Raw genomic sequence first — 16,532 nt, 5'->3', positions numbered from 1 at the left:
GCCGGTGCGCCCCCGTCCTCGCCCCTGGAGGCGGGGGGGCCCGGGGCGCCCCGATGGCCAGGGGCCCCGGGAAGGTGGCTGCGACCGCGTGGGTGGGGGCGGCAGGTGCAGGCGCTGGTGGAAAACTGGGGTTCACAGAGGACCTGCCTCGCCCATGGTGCCCCCTCCCCCCGCAACCCCGGCTCTGCGGGGTGGGGGGGGGGGGGGCGGGGGATGGGAGCCGACCGACCCAAGTGCAGCTTTGACAAGGGTCTTGCCTGCTGGTAACTTAATTCCAACCTCATCATCCCTCCTCAAAACCTGCCTATTTTGCTGGTTAACATTTTCCCTTTCCATGGTGTGGAAACGCGGCCGCGATAGAACAATCCTGGGTGTTTGTTAAAAGAGGGTGCCCACGGCACGATATAGAATTGAGTTTAGCCTGCATGAACTTTTCTAACCAAAGAAGTATTCAAACACCACCTAAAATGCATTAGACAATTGCCCGAAATCTGTTCTTCCTTCCTGTGCAAAGATGGGAAAATGAAAGATTCCCCAGTGTTGCGCGTTGTGTTCCTGAAGGGTGGGGAGCGTTCAGTGAAGGTGGAACCGGCGCAAATGCGGGCAGAGTCCCGCTTCGGCGTCCACGGAGAAATCCGGCTCCATCGCGGCCACGCCCACATCCTGGCGGCCTCCGAGCATGCCCACTGCCGGGGACACAAGGCATTCTTTGAGATGGGAAATGCTTCACACCACATCTTGATGTTGGAGCAATGGGGGGTGTGATACCATTGAAAGGAAGAGATCTTATTCAAGTACTGAAGCTTTTTTCTTTTCTTTCTGGGAAAACGTTGTAGGAGTGAGTAATGCCACAATGGAACATATAGGGTGTCCCCCAAAAATGTATACAGGCTTTCATAGCTGATAGCTGTTAAATGCAAATGAAGTGTATTTTAATAAGCACCGCCTTTATAATTACATTCAACGGGGGACAGCCTGTATACTTACTTAAGCCTTTCTCCAGTGTTAGTAAAAGGCTCTGTGCGAGGTAGTTGTGTTGATGTTTCAAATGAAGAAGCATATTTGCTTCGCCCAATTCATCTCCTGAAGAAATCACTCCCTGAAGTTTGTCTCGGCCTAATTGTCCTGGTTTTGCATCTGTGGACCTTGTTCTGTTAAAGAGAACGCTGCTATAAAATAAAGACAGTTTCTGGGAAAGATGAAAGTTTAGTTGTCAGGCAATGAAGTCTGAAATGTCTTCTCTTCCGGTTATTCTCTGGATTCCTGGTGTTGTGCAAACGTTGCTGGTTATGAGCAGTTAGAGGAAAATAACTTTCTTCCGCGAAGATGAACAATCAGTGATTCACAAGTCACAAAAGGAGCAGCTGTACCTGGACTGAGCCTCCCAGCAGACTTGTCCCCAGCCTGGGGAGAAATAAGGTTAAATCCTGTTCGCGAGTTGTATGTGTCTTTCCACCACTGACCGTGAGGCTGAAGGGACAGGTGTCAGGGCAGACACTGTTTCTTCTGCCTTGCAACTGGTTGTTGCTGAAATCTCTCCTTGTTTGTTTGTTTGCTTGTTTTCTAAGCATGTTTAGATGGTATGTTTTCCACATTAAGAATGGCATTTTTGCCCCTGGTTGGTGGGGTTCAGTGGTTAGAGCCTTGGCCCATGCATGCAAGGGTTGAAGGTGTGAAGGTTCCATTCCTAGGTTGCAGGTTTGATCCCTGGTTGTCCCCCCCCCCCCCGCCCCCCGCCCCAATCAGGGAGATAAACAATCTATGTCTCCCTCCCTCCCTTTTAATCTCAAAAATCAATGAAAAAAAATATCCTTGGGTGAGGATTAACACAAAAAAAGAATGGCATTTTTGGCCCACTTTGTGGCGTCTTCAGTGTCCTTTGGTGCTGGGGCAGGTGTTGGGAAGAAGGAAAGTGAAGAAAAGATAAAAATTTTTAGCTTGTAGGCATCCAATTATGTATGACAACATGACAACACTTAATTCAATATGACTGCTCAAAAAGAGGCATTCACCAGTATCTGAGACAACTTGGATTCTTATTATCTCCCTACCACTTTTGTCACCCATCCCACCCTTATAAACACCATCTCCATCACACGCGCACGTGCGCACGCGCGCGCGCACACACACACACACACACACACACAGAGTCTTCTCCCACTGCTAGGCCTCGTGGTTTGCAGAGGGAAAGCATTCCATCCTGTAAGAACAGTTATGGTGTCTATTCCATATTCTGTTCCATCCTGTAAGTGTATCTTATTCTTTTAAATTCAGAAAATATATGTTTAACAGGATTTAAAAAAATAATATTGTTAAAAATACTTCAATTATTAGTGCTTTTGCAAAAATAAGGAATTATTTAGACTTAAAAAAACATTTCCACATTGTGGAACTAAAAAAGTTTTTAGTAAAACTAATAATGTAGAAAGTTGGTAGTGGTTCTGACATTTGAGTGAAAATTTCACTGAAGGAACATTAATTTACTACTTTCAGAAAGACATATTACTTTAAAATGCTTCAGTGATTCAAAACAAAAGAACTCATAATTGACTTAAAATGTTCTCAGGAGAGAAAGAATAGCATGGCTTATGACCTACAAGATCTAAGATACAGTATAATTCTGTTCTCTTGTTCTGTTATTCCCTCAGAACAATGCTACACTTAACGGATTTTCTGCTCTATGTGGTGGAGGCCCTGCAATTAACTGAGTTATGTTCAGTATTCATATTACCAGAAATATAATTTAAAATTCTCACATTTTGCGATTTGAAATTTAAAGCTTTGGATGTATATTGTAGATTTAAAATATTCAAATGTAGATGGTTGAGTGTCAACCTATGAACCAGGCGGTCATGGTTTCATTCCTGGTCAGGACACATGTCCGGGTTGCAGGCTCGATCTCCCAGTGTGGGGCGTGCAGGAGGCAGCCCATCGATGTTTCTCTCTCATCATTGGTGTTTCTATCTCCTTCTCCCTTCCTCTCTCTGGAATATAGATATTTAAAAGGGAGCAGGGCTAGAGGGAGAGAGCATGGAAAGAGGAGAGTCTTAGAATAAATGGGCAAGAGTTGGAAGAAAATGAGGAGAGATCAAAGGATGGAAGGAAGACAACCGCACGTGAGAAGCTGACTAAAATGGGCATGACTATTCAGGGACGAGTAACAAACCAAAGAAAAAGGACCCACGTACAGGACCGTCCTGAAGAGGGAAAGAAGAGGCAGAGAAGAGCCACCTTCACATAAATGCCTCTGGGCCATGAAAGTGTGCTCTGGTCCTGGGACAGGTGGCAGTGCTGGGATGGAGTGGCTGGGACAGATGCGCAGGAAGAACGGAGGAGAGCCGCCGTCGGCCAGCCTGTCCTCACCCGCGGAGAGCCTGCGCGTATCCTTCAGGTAGACTGGAAGAAGTGGTGCGTGCATCGGGTGCAGGTGTACAACAGGAAAAGGAAAGACAAGTAGAATGGGCTCAAAAACACCACGTGCTTTCACCATGCCAGCTAAGATATAAAGAAAGTGAGTATGTTAATAAAGAGTTGAGCTAATTGTCACCACAGATTACTCAACGCTGACTGCCTAAGAGCGACACTTTGAAAGGACAATGCTTGTGTTGTACAATAAGAGATTTAAAACTATTGAAACACAGGCAAATCAAACATGATTCTGTTCACATATACTGCCAAGTAACATGTTTACAGTTTTAATTATATTTTTGTGCTTACCCAGATTTAGACATCATGACTCAGCTGGCCCAGGATTGGCAATAATATATAGTAGTCAAAAATTTTAAGGATCTTTCAATCTATTGCTATATTTTTTACCTCCTACTCTAAGAACAGTCTCTATTAATGAGAGTGAGAGTTCTTTCCAACTATAAAATATGTTCCTTAAATAAAAGTTCCCAGATTTCCCTGTTGTTGGTAAGGTTAGGGGCTGTTATGCAAATTGCTGGTAACAACCTTTAGAAAGGCAGGTTGGTAAATTGAACCATGAGTTTCAAAATGTTCATGTGATTTGATCCAACAGATTCACTTCTAGAATATTATCCAAAGTTTACTAACATCTAAGAAGAGAATATTTATCACAACTTGATTTATAAATTGAAAAACCAAAACACTCAAAATTATGATTGCTGATTTATATTTCATCTTTCTGATGGAATATGTTCAATTAATATTTAATAGTATTGGGAAATGCTCATGGTAAAATATTACTGGTCAAAACAGAGCAGAACAGTCTGTAATCTCTCTACCTAAGCAAATATGGCAGGAAATTTACCAAATGCTACCGTAGTTATCTCTGGCTGATGATACTATAGATAATTTTTATTTTCTTTATGGTTTTCTAATTTTCAAAAATTTCAACCACAAACATGCATTAGTTTGAAAATTGGGAAATTTTTAAATGTTATTTTAAACAAAGATCTTACTTTAAAAGTGGTTTACAATGAAATGAAAATTAAGGCAAAATTGTACTATATTTACCTACTTGTTTAAAGAGGACAACAAAAGTCAGGAACTCACCCAGCAAATAAATAAATTGAGCCCTCGTAGGTAACAGTGTTGTGGAACTCGCGTGTACTGAGAGTCGACCACCTGTCAGGGAGATGCAGACAAAGTTTGCCTGAACTGCTTTAATGTGTCGTTACGAATACAGCCATTTATTTTTCTGATTAATTGTCCAAACAGGCATCCACTTCTGTCTTCTCGCAGGTGCCCCTACTCCAGGGACTTGCCCATCCCAAGGCTTTGTCATTCAGAGTGGCTTTAGTTCCTCAGGCTCCCACATCCAAACAGTGACAGAACTGGTGTCAGGCCAGCCTCTGATGTCACTGTTTCTCACTGGTCCTGTGTTGCCACCAAACCGACCACAGTGCTGGTCGGTGCTGCTGGAGACCCTTTTGCAGGCCACTGTGGTCTTTAGGGGAAGACAGAGGAGTCACTGTCTCCAAGACCACACTTGCGGGGCTCAGCTCTCCTCATTTCACAAGCACAGCTGTCACCCAAGAGTGTGGACTCCATGCTGGCCTTGCTCACCTCCAGGTCACCTCCCAAGAGAGGGGGCTCCATGCTGGCCTTGTACACCTCCAGACTCAAACCACCCCTCTCTGCAGCCCTGGGATTCAACCACCAGCAATGGCTCTCTTTCAGAACACGTTTTGGTAGATGTTAATCTTGTTTTACAGTATCTTTTCTGGCCTATATCCATTTTGAGTCATTCTCATCCCTGTTCTTCCAACCCCTCAGTTTGCCTAACAGTCGAGTTTCATTTGTGCCAGGACGGTTTGCCTTGCTGCGAAGGTCCCATGGCAGGCTGCCCAGATGCTGCTGATCCACATCCTCTGAGCACCAGGGCAGTCACACAAGGCCTCTGTGTGTCCCGCTGCTGCCCTGCACTCCCACGCACGCATACTGTGGATGGGTAGGAGTTGAAGAACTGAACATGCCACCTTCCTTGTGTGCTAAGGTCAAGAAATAGGCAGGTTTCTTATAAGGTGGCATTTCTCAAGCAAGAATGAGCACTCACAAGCACATGGGCAATCTGAGGATAATTAGAGGCAGGGAAGGATGTAAAGAAGTCAGAACAGTCTAGGCTTCCCACACAGCACAGTGGCCTGCTTCCTAGGGGTCCTGTCTGAGAAGGAAGAGAGGACCAGGCGAGGCAGGTCCCCCAGTGCTGCCTGGAGCAGTCCGTGCGCTCCTTTCTCTGCAGGGCCCCCAGGGATCTGGGCAGCGTCACCGGCTCCCCCTGCCCTTTTATTTTCCATCCCACTTCCTTCAGCTGCTGTCCCCTCCCTCCCAGGCCCAGCGTCCTCCTAATGTCAGCTTGTTTCCCGACAGGGAAGGGCATGACCTGATCCAAACCGACCTGGAGGTGTTCAGGTTGCACATGCCACTTCTCTGAAGATGTGCACGCTTGGGGATGATTTGTTTGTTCAACTATTAAGCACCTACTGAGGGACACAGACTAAGTCTATGTACTCAAGAGAATTTTAAAGGAGGACTCTCATCCTGATTTCTAGTCTGGAAAAGGGAATGGACTGTGAAAGAACAGCTGCTCCACATCATAAGATGTTCCTGGTCACACAGTGCAGGGAGCGAGGGTTCTGCCTTGGCTGGGACACAGGTGAAAGTCATGAGGCTTATAAGAAAGTGGCAAGTGGGCCTGGCTGGTGTTGCTCAGTGGTTGAGCACCTACCTACCTATGAACCAGAAGGTCACAGTTTGATTCCCAGTCGGGCGGGGCACATGCCCTGGTTGCAGGCTCAATCCCCAGTGTGGGGGGTGCAGGAGGCAGCCCATCAATGATTCTCTCTCATCATTGATGTTTCTCTCTCTCTTTCCCTTTCCCTTCCTCTCTGAAATCAATAAAAATATATTTTTTGAAGAAAGTGACAAGTGGACAGGTCTTGAGGGATGACCTTAATAGAAAGACTCAGGAACGAGGAACATCTCCAGCAAGTACAGGGCCAATGAAACAGCATGGGGTATGAATAATGAATTAGGGCAATATCTATTTTATAAAAACCCCGTGACCCAGATGCCATAACGACCAAACACAGGTCACCAGGAGGCTGCATGCGCGGTGAGGCGAGCGCAGGTGGGCAGGGACTTGACTCTGGGTCTCATGGCACGGCAGGACTTGGGGGAGTCCCACGGCACAACGGGGTCTGGGGTCCCAGGTCTCACGCGATTTCCCACAGGTCTGGGTCTCGTGCAATTTCACGCGCTGGGTCACTCATTGTAAAATGACACAACTGGTTCCAAAGGACTTGAGAATGAAATGTGAAGAGGCCAGAGGCAGGAGACGACGTTGCAAAGAGCAAGTTAGGCAATGGCCTCATATGACACTCTAAGCAGCGTGGATTTCACCCTGTCACCGTGGTTCCCACCTCCAGAGAATGTAAGAATCAAGCTAGTAGTGTTAGACCTCAGAATAGTAAAGATGAGGGAGGAGGGAGGGGATTGGAAAGATTTCTGAAGTGCCGACAGGGCTCTCTGTCTTGTCCTTGGCATGGTTATACGGACGCTCACTTTGTAAGAACTTCCTGTACTGCATGTTTATGTTTCCACTACTTTTTTTCATGTGCGTTATTCTTCTCATTGTTAAAAAAAAAAAAAAAAAGTTTTTTTAAAAAATCAAGCTGGGTAATTTCTTGAAAACACAGATTCCAGACCCTCTCACAGTCATTAGGGTTGAGGAAGCCGGGTCTAGGATAAGGAATCTCCTTTTTAAACAGTTATGTTAGAGGATCTGAAGCCACAGGGACCCCTAGACCACACTTTGAGAGCACTGCTGGGGCTGGTGGGGAGTTACCCAAAAGGTTTAAGCGAGAAATTAAGAACAAAAGCTTTGCCTGTCCGTCTGCGCTGGATGAGGGAGAGGAAGCTGAGGATGGCCACCATCTTAGGCCTGATAGCATCTGTGTGCCCTGGGTCCCCTCCCCTTTGTGCTCTTGAAGGAGTCGTGACAAGTAGGTGCCAATGATTTATAAGAGCTAATGTATTATTTGAGATGTGTTTTTATTGGGAGATTCCTTAAATAGGAAAAAAATCGACCTGAGTGCATTCATTTCTAATAGTTGAATTTAAGGTACAGAGCAAAGCCCTGGAGTAGATATTCTTGGGCAAGGAACAACTTTCTAGAATTTTTAAATGAGGGCATTCTCCGCCTATGAGTAATGGTTGTTCAGCTCCTGACCCACCATCTTATGCCATGTGCTTAGTGATGACAGATTTGCATGGATGTGGCTAAATTCTTTTTCTTGTGCCCTTTACAATCAGAGGGATATTTTTGTGACATAAAGCAACTAACATGGTATTCTTCCAACCCCTAATCCCTAGGGGGCACGGGGGGATGACAAATTTTGTCACAAAGTTGTTTTTTCTTCAGTGTTCACAGAATTGGAAAGAGAAAGAGGAAACGGCTTGGCATTGAACAGGGAATGGGAAAGTCTAAAACTCTGACACAGAGTTAGTGCAGACTTTTCCCTCATAATTGAAGGTACTGAGGAAATGCCAGGAGGCTTTTTAGTTGCCATGGTTATTAACTTCTTTATAACCAGAGTGCATCCATTCATCAGATCAGCAAAACTTTCAAAGGCTGACAACACAGTGTCGGCTAGGATTAAGAGCACAGGGACTCGTGTACTTTTTTAAAAAAACTTAATCTTTGTTATTGAGATTATTACAGATGTCCCTCTTCCCTCCCCCCCCCCCCCCCATAGCTCCCCTCCACCCAGTTCCCACCCCGCCCAGGCCCTTGCCACGCTATTGTCTGTGTCCATAGATAATGCATCCATGCATATAAGGTCTTTGTCTAATCTCTTCCCGCACCCCTCTGACACCCTGTTCCCTCTGAGAATCATCAGTCTGCTACATTTCCATGCCCCTGATTCTATTCCACTCACCAGGTTATTCTGTTCGTCAGACTTTTTATTCGTTTGATTTTTAGATTCAATTGTTGATAGACACGTATTTGTTGCCACTTTGTTGTTCATATTTTTTATCTTTACCTTTTTCTTCTTCTTTCTCTTCTTAAAGAATACCCTTCAGCATTTCATATAATACTGGTTTGGTGGTGATGAACGCCTTTAGCTTTTTCTTGTCTGTGAAGCTCTTTGACTGACCTTCAGTTCTAAATGATGGCTTTGCTGGGTAGAGTAATCTCGGTTGTAGGTTCTTGCTATTCATCACATTGAATGTTTCTTGCCACTCCCTTCGGGCCTGCATAGTTTCTGTTGAGAAATTAGCTGACAGTCATATGGGTGCTCCCTTGTAGGTAACTAACTGTTTTTCTCTTGCTGCTTTTAGGATTCTCTCTTTGTCTTTAGCCCTTGGCATTTTAATTACAATTTGTCTTGGTGTGGTTCTCTTTGAGTTCCTCTTATTTGGAGTTCTCTGTACTTCCTGGACTTGTAAATCTATTTCTTTCACCAGGTAGGGGAAGTTTGCTGTCATTATTTTTTCAAATAGGTTTTCAATGTCTTGTTCTCTCTCTTCTTCTGGCACCCCCATAATTCAGATATTGGTATGCTTGAAGTTGTCCCAGAGACTCCTTACACTATCTTCATATTTTTTGTTTCTTTTTTCTTTTTGCTCTTCTAGTTGGGTATTTTTTGCTTCCTCATATTTCAAATCATTGATTTGATTCGTGGGATCCTCTACTCTACTGTTGAATCCCTCTATATTCTTTATTTCAGTCAGTGTATGTTTACTTTCTGACTGGTCCTTTTCCTTTTTTTTTTTTTTTTTTTTTTTTTTTTTTTGCATTCTCACTAAGATCCTTGAAAGTCTCACTAAATCCCTTGGAGGTTTCCAGAAGATTCTTGAGTAACCTTATAATCATGGTTTTGAACTCTATATCCAGTAGTTTGCTTTCCTCCATTTCTTTCATTTGTGACATGTTTCTTTGTCTCCACATTTTGGCTGCTTCCCTGTGTTTGTTTCTATGTATTGGATAGAACTGCTAAGTCTTCTTGAGTTGATAGAGTGGCCTTGTGTAGTAGGTGTCCTATAGGGCCCAATGGCTCAGCCTCCCCAGTCACCTGAGCTGGGAGCTCTAGGTCCACTCCTTTGTGGGCTGTGAGCACAGTCTTGTTGTAGTTGAGACTTGATTGCTGTTGGTATCACTGGGAGGAATTGACCTCCAGGCCAATTGGCTGTGAGGACCAGCTGTGACTACAGTGGGAGAGCTGCTGTGCAGGAGATACCCTTATGGCGCAGGACTTGCTTCAGTGGGGCTCTGGTGCTCACTGAGTCTGCCCCTTGAATTGTGTTGCTTGTGGATGTGTAGAGTTGTAATCTGGTATGGTCTCACACTGACCGCTGGGTACACTGGCTTTTGGGTCTCCAGGGAGGTGCAAAGTCAGCCACTGCCTGGGGACACCCAGCAGGAGCTACAGAGAGATCTGCAGATTCCTCCTCTTTCTATCAGATTTTGAAGTGTCCAGATGAGGCCCAGCTGTGAAGCAAGGCAGGCTGGTGCTCATGCTGCGTCTTGGGCCTTTTGATAGATTTGAGGCTCCCTGACCCAGCTGTAGCTTATTTGACAGGTTTTTAGCCTGAGAAAGGGCAAGCCATTCATATGCGAAAGCAATTGCCCACAGCTTGGGTAGGGTTGTAAATTGGGTGGGGCGGGGTCTCAAGGAATCACTAGGCGGAGCAAACAGAAATGGCTGCCAGTCAGCCCTGCCGGGGAGGTCCCAGCACAGGAACAGTGACTGCTGGAAAAAAGCACCCGCGAGTTCCTGCCCTGATGCCAGATAGTCCAGTTTCTCCTTGTATATGTCTGGGTCCCCCAGAACCTCACCTGGAGCTCAGAGGAAGCAAAAGCTTGTAAGTTCAGTTTGTGGTGCTGGCCTTTTTTTTTTTTTTTAATATATTTTATTGATTTTTTACAGAGAGAAAGGGAGAGGGATAGAGAGTTAGAAACATTGATGAGAGAGAAGCATCGATCAGCTGCCTCCTGCACACCCCCTACTGGGGATGTGCCCGCAACCAAGGTATATGCCTTTGACTGGAATCGAACCTGGGACCTTTCAGTCCCCAGGCCGACGCTCTATCCAGTGAGCCAAACCAGCCAGGGCAGTGATGCTGGCCTTTTAAGAGGAGCAGCTGGGTCTCCAGTAGCCTGTGGGTCACTCAGCCTCAATCTGCACTGGTTTTTACAGCCTATAGTTCTTACTGCCCGTAGGGACTTCTTTCCCCAGCTCTGGGACCCTCGGCTGGGGGTCTGGTGCGGGGCTGGGACACCTTGCACCTCCAGGAGGCCTCCACAGAGGTGATCTCCCTCCTAATTAAAAAAGCAGCCCACGTGGGTGTGGACCAGCCCGTCCTGCACCTCCCCACCTCCTACCAGTCTCAGTGCGCTTTCTTCTTTACTTCTCTAATTGTAGGACTTCCGTTCAGCCAGCTTTCCAGTGGTTCTGGATGATGGTTGTTCTGTATTTTAGTTGTAATTTTGATGTGGTTGTGGGAGACGGTGAGTACAGGCATTTGCCTACGCTGCCATCTTGGTTCTCCCGAACTCATGTACTCTTGGCAAGATTTAGTCAAGTGAAAGATGTGCATACCCTTGGACCCTGAAAGTGTACTTCTAGGTTATCCTCAGAGCAACTCTCTTACATGTGACCAAGGAGATAATATTTACAGCAGCACTGATTACAATGGTAAAAAATTGGAAACAGCCTACATTAGATCAAGAGAAGAATTCATAAGCAATTCGTGATCAATTTATACAATGGATATAGCCATGGAAATAAATTAAAAAGATCTAGTCCAGCTGGTGTGGCTCAGTGGTTGAGCATCGACCAAGGTTCGATGCCCAGTCAGGGCACATGCCCTGCTGCAGACTCAATCCCCAGTGGGGGGCGTGCAGGAAGCAGCCAATCAATGATTCTGTCTCATCATTGATGTTTCTATCTCTCTCTCCCTCTCCCTTCCTGTCTGAAATCAATAAATATATATATATATTTTTTTTTTAATTGCTTAAAGCATTACAAAGGGTATTACATATGTGTCCTTTTTTCCCCCCCACCCTTGACAAGCCCCTGCCCTCCCTTACCCCCCAGTGTCTTATGTCCATTAGTTATGGTTATATGGATGCATACAAGTCCTTCGGTTGATCTCTTACTCCCCTCCCTCCTGTCCCCCAACCCTCCCTGGCCTTACCACTGAAGTCTGACAATCGGTTTGAGGCAGCTCTGCCTCTGTAATACCTTTCATGGAAGAATCTTATAAATATGATGCAAAAAAACATGTTGCAGATGAATATGTAAAATATGATGCAATTTTTATCCAGGTTGAAAACTTGCAAGTACTGTTGTTGTATGGGAAATTACCTTGCTGCAACAGAAGCCTGTAAGTATAATAACAGGCAGGCTATCCAAGAGATCACAGAAAAGCTTACAGACCAAAACGATGTGCTTAAATCACATGGTTTATTAACTCAATTGAAAACACATGGCAAGAAGCAAGGTGAAAGAGACGGGCTAGGTTAACACCTGTAAGACATGGTGTACGCAGGATGAAAGATGGCACTGCCTGAGTCCTCAGTCCTGTCTCTCTTCCTTGATAAGGGTTTGCTTGCAAGGACCAGAATGGAGATTTAAGCAAAGTGGCCCAACATGTAGAAGGTGCCTAGGGTCAAAACATAGTTACTCTATAGGCTTGCGAGAAAGTGCATCGCTTACCAATTAGCCCCATGAACACCTATGGATTTTCTTTGGCATTCCTTGTGCAGAGGATACGAGGACCCAATATTTGGCCCAATTAAGACCTCTTAATTAGTGAATGCCTATAATTCTCACGTATCTTTGGTGTGTCATGAATATTTGATGATTCACAGCCTCATATATATTTAGTGTATCATGACGACTAGGTGTCTCTTGCTCTTCCCATCTCTTTCTAATTATGTTCATTGCTCTACTTACTTTATCTATGGCTAACATATCTCAAGGTTATCAACTTATTCTCTTTTTTTAATCTATTTTTATTGATTTCAGAGAGGAAGAGAAAGGGAAAGAGAGATAGGAATGTCAATGATAACAGAGAATCATTGATCAGCTGCCTCCTGCACGCCCCACACTGGGGATCAAGCCTGCAACCAGGCATGTGGTCTGACCAGAAATTGAACTGTGACCTCCTGGTTCATAGGTTGATGCTCAACCACTGAGCCACACTGGCTGGGCAACTTACTTATTCTTATTAACATGTCGTATGGATTTTGCCTGTTTCTATTTTCTTTGATTCGTAATTTCATTTTTTTCTCCCTATATATTTATTTCTCTTAGCAGAATTGAATTTTTAAAATAATTCTGGAAGCACAAAGTATAAATGCATGTGTCATATGGTTTCAATATAAAATAAATACTTGGAAAGAGTCATTCCCAAGTTCAGGATTTGACTCACAATGGTGGCGAGGGAAAGAGATATGTTCAGGAAGGGCTTCATTGGCTTTAATTATATTGGCAGTGTTTTCTTTCTTAATATGGATAGTGGATGTATGGGTATTATGTGATTTATAATATTTTACATCTGAACTTTTTTCAAATAAATTTAAGAAAAGTTTGAAATAAATACCTGGTATCTTACATGTAATGGGCACCGATACTCATTATTTTGATTTTAAAGAATGTGACTGGGCTAACTAAATTGATACATCACCTTTCTATTGCTGGTACATACATATATTTTTCAACAAATATTTACTGGGTACGTACTATTTGCAAGGAAGGCATTGCACCAGTTAGCATGGAGGATGAGAAGTTGAGTAAAACAAAATTCATACTTTCAAGTAAGAATTACTTTCAAGCCTGCGGGTTAGTCGGGGCTTGAGACGACTACAAAAATATGAACAATACAAGGACATAATAACAGGCGTGCTTTTAGAGAGCTACAGAGTGTGGTCGGAGTGGGTGGAGCTTCGCCCTTCGGAGCGAAGGATGCGTTCAGAACTTCACCTGTAAGAGAGAAGTACATGCAATCTGGGCCGTGGAGGGAAAAAGCAACAGGCAAATAGAGTGAGGAAAGCATTCCAGGAGAAGGAAGCACAGTGGACAGAGAAAGGAGGGTTTGTTCGGAGAGCAGCAGCTTGGCCAAGTTGTTGTGTCAAGGGTGAGTACGGGAGAGCAGTGCAAGAGGGGTTCAGGGAGGTAAGTTAGGACAAGAATCCTTCCATCCAACATCTGTGGTCAGGATTATGGATAATTTAAATTTTTTTATTTGTAATAGTCAACATAGTCTACAGTGACCACAATGACCACATATTACAGTGACCACAAAACGGATCCCTGATGAAGTGGTTGGGGATTGTGAGCATGGCACTCTGACCATCTGTAAAGGCAGGGACAAGCAGTCTCCCTGCTGTGTTTGAGATTATGAGGGTAGCCTGACCGAAGCCCATCATCCGAGAACAGCAATGAAGCCCTAAAATGAAATTACCTTTCGGAATGGGTTGGTGTTCTGGCAGGAACGTAAGAGCCTAGGCATTCTTGGAGGAAGCATGGCACACAGCTAAGCTGGAAGCTCTTGGGGTCCCAGCCACCTTGGCCCAATGCTGTGCCTTCGGAGGAAATGGTGACTATCATTGAGTATATGAGGGACTTGGAGAGAGCTCTAATTGCAGACCCCAGGTCAGCCCTTCCCCACCCTCCACCCCCCGGGGCAGGGGCCAGAACCAAGAAAGGCACTACCACAGCATGGGCTGTGCCCAGTGAAAGAGTCTAGGTCAGTGGTCGGCAAACTCATTAGTCAACAGAGCCAAATATCAACAGTACAACGATTGAAATTTCTTCTGAGAGCCAAATTTTTTAAACTTAAACTATATAGGTAGGTACATTGTTATTAACTTAATTAGGGTACTCCTAAGGCTTAGGAAGAGCCACACTCAAGGGGCCAAAGAGCCGCATGTGACTCGCGAGCCGCAGTTTGCCGACCACGGGTCTAGACCTTTTCTCTCTAGGTCAGTTCCTCTAGACCTGGCACTGGAAACACAGCTCACTCTGTCCCCTTTGGACTGAGACCCAGGGGTCTTCAGACAATTCGGGGAGAATCTATATTAGACTCCCTGTCAATAGGGCAAGTACAGATCTAAGAAATTAATTCTGAAAATGAAAATTATGACTATAGCAATAAAATGTTTTTGTGAATTAGGTCATACACTATTGGTCTATATTATCCAAATATTCTAAAATAAATGTGTTAATTTATATTCAGATAGTTACTTTTATAAGTCCTATTCCAAATACCAAGTTTCTTAAAAGCACAATATATGATCTTTGGTGCATAATCAATATAAAAGTAGCAAAAATATTAATATACAGATTTCCATGCACTAACCTTATAAAATCAACTTGGTATTATAACTGACCTTTGACTGCCTCAATAAGGCTTGTTTCCCTGACAAAAAGGACTTTGCCATATTCTCCGCGTAGACAGCCTGGCTCAGCGTGGTCATATCAAAGTTGTGTGACCTGATCCACACAACCAGCGGAGGGCAGTTAAATTGTGTGCAAGTCGCCTGGTTGGATATGTAAGTGTCTTGGAAGACACTGTTGCTTTCTCACCCAACATCTTCGAAAGAATTTAAGTCAGTCAGACCTTTAAACTTCTTGAGATTTGTGTAGTTGACCATCATGCTTGGCCTTTTGAAACATTAAACCATTAAGATGTGTCAAGGAGTGTTATCATTTCGTAGTCAGCACTGAGGTTCTCATTGGGAGTGATATTGAGGAAGACTGGATTCTTTCACCAGCTACATCGGGGAAGGTCCATTCTACTTACCCGACTTCCCCCCTACACTGAAAGCCCCCGGGAGGCAGGGGACGTGTTCCTGATGGCTTTCCAACCTTGAGCGTTTGACCTGGTACCGAGCATATAGCCACTGCCCAGTGGATATTTGGTGCATTGCTTTTTTTTTTTTCCAGGAAGGGGTAGTTGGCAGGGTCAGGCGCAGCTAGGAGGGAGGCTCTGCATCATCCTGGGTCAGAAACAAACCTTCTATCACGGACGTCATATGATGACTCCTGGGTTCTCATTTGTAGTTCAGATTCTTGAGAGTTTGGACAATTGAACTTGACGAAAGATTACACTTGTGCTTTGTTATCAGGAAACTTGTGAAGTCAATGTCTTAGGAAAGACTTTTCATTGCACATAAGAAAAATGAACTTCAGGCCAAGGGTGGAGGCAGCCCAGTCTCCTGAGGGACCAGAACCAGGAGCCAGGAAGCCTGTAGGGAGCCAGGAAGCATGCTCTTCTCTCTGTAGACTTATTGTTTCCCCCTCTGTCTTTTGCAGATGCTTGCACTGCCCCCAACACTGCTGATCCACAGCCCAGTACAGCTTTCTGTCGGGAAATGAGGACAGACGGAGGTGAGCCTTTCTGTCTCAGTCCCAGACTTCTGTGAGAGACTGATCAGCCGGCTCAGGCACAGGGATCCTCTTCACTCAGTATTCTATGTGATAACAGGCGGAGGTAACAGGCTTTACAGAACTGATGTTCTATTTTTCAAAGAAAAATGTGCATTATATACATACAGGGTGGGACAAAAGTAAGTTTACAGTTGTTCCTATGGAAAATAATACAACCCTAGCCGGTTTGTCTCAGTGGATAGAGCGTCAGCATCTGGACTGAAGAGCCCAAGGTTTGATTCTGGTCAAGGGCACATGTCAGGGTTGTGGTCTCGGTCCCCAGTAGTGGGTGTGCAGGAGGCAGCTAATAAATGGTTCTCTCTCATCATTGATGTTTCTATCTCTCTCTCCTTCTCCCTTCCTCTCTGAAATCAATAAAAACATATTACAATAATAATAATAATACAAGAATAAACTGTATTTCATGTATTCACAACTGTAATCCTTCTGTGCTCGCCCTGCATGTAGCCCATGCTGGTGGAACTCGTGCTATGCTGTTGGGCTCTGTGGTCTCAGAAGCGCTGGAGGTCTCCTTCCCTGAAGGGTGGGGAGTAGGGACAGACGGGCTTCCCGCATCGGTCCCGTCTCTCTGGGCACCTAGGCCACTTCTCCTGACGTCCGCTGTAA

The 16,532-nt window shown here is 44.7% G+C and overlaps 1 protein-coding gene across 1 annotated transcript in view; it reads left to right on the top strand.

Annotated features, from left to right (window-relative positions):
• NEMP2 (nuclear envelope integral membrane protein 2) overlaps positions 1-16,532 on the top strand; it is a 250,910-nt gene that overhangs the window by 168,251 nt on the left and 66,127 nt on the right. The window contains exon 3 of the mRNA XM_070421709.1: positions 15,792-15,866. Within this exon, the coding sequence (XP_070277810.1) occupies positions 15,792-15,866 (75 nt within the window). The remainder of the gene's footprint in view (positions 1-15,791; positions 15,867-16,532) is intronic.

This window comes from Myotis yumanensis, unplaced genomic scaffold (genome assembly GCF_028538775.1).
Source record: "Myotis yumanensis isolate MYYU_CA2020_CCGP unplaced genomic scaffold, mMyoYum1.0.hap1 SCAF_8, whole genome shotgun sequence".
Classification (NCBI taxonomy): domain Eukaryota; kingdom Metazoa; phylum Chordata; class Mammalia; order Chiroptera; family Vespertilionidae; genus Myotis; species Myotis yumanensis.
The sequence above is the reverse complement of the archived record's forward strand: the minus strand, read 5'-3'. Positions and strand labels throughout refer to the sequence as shown.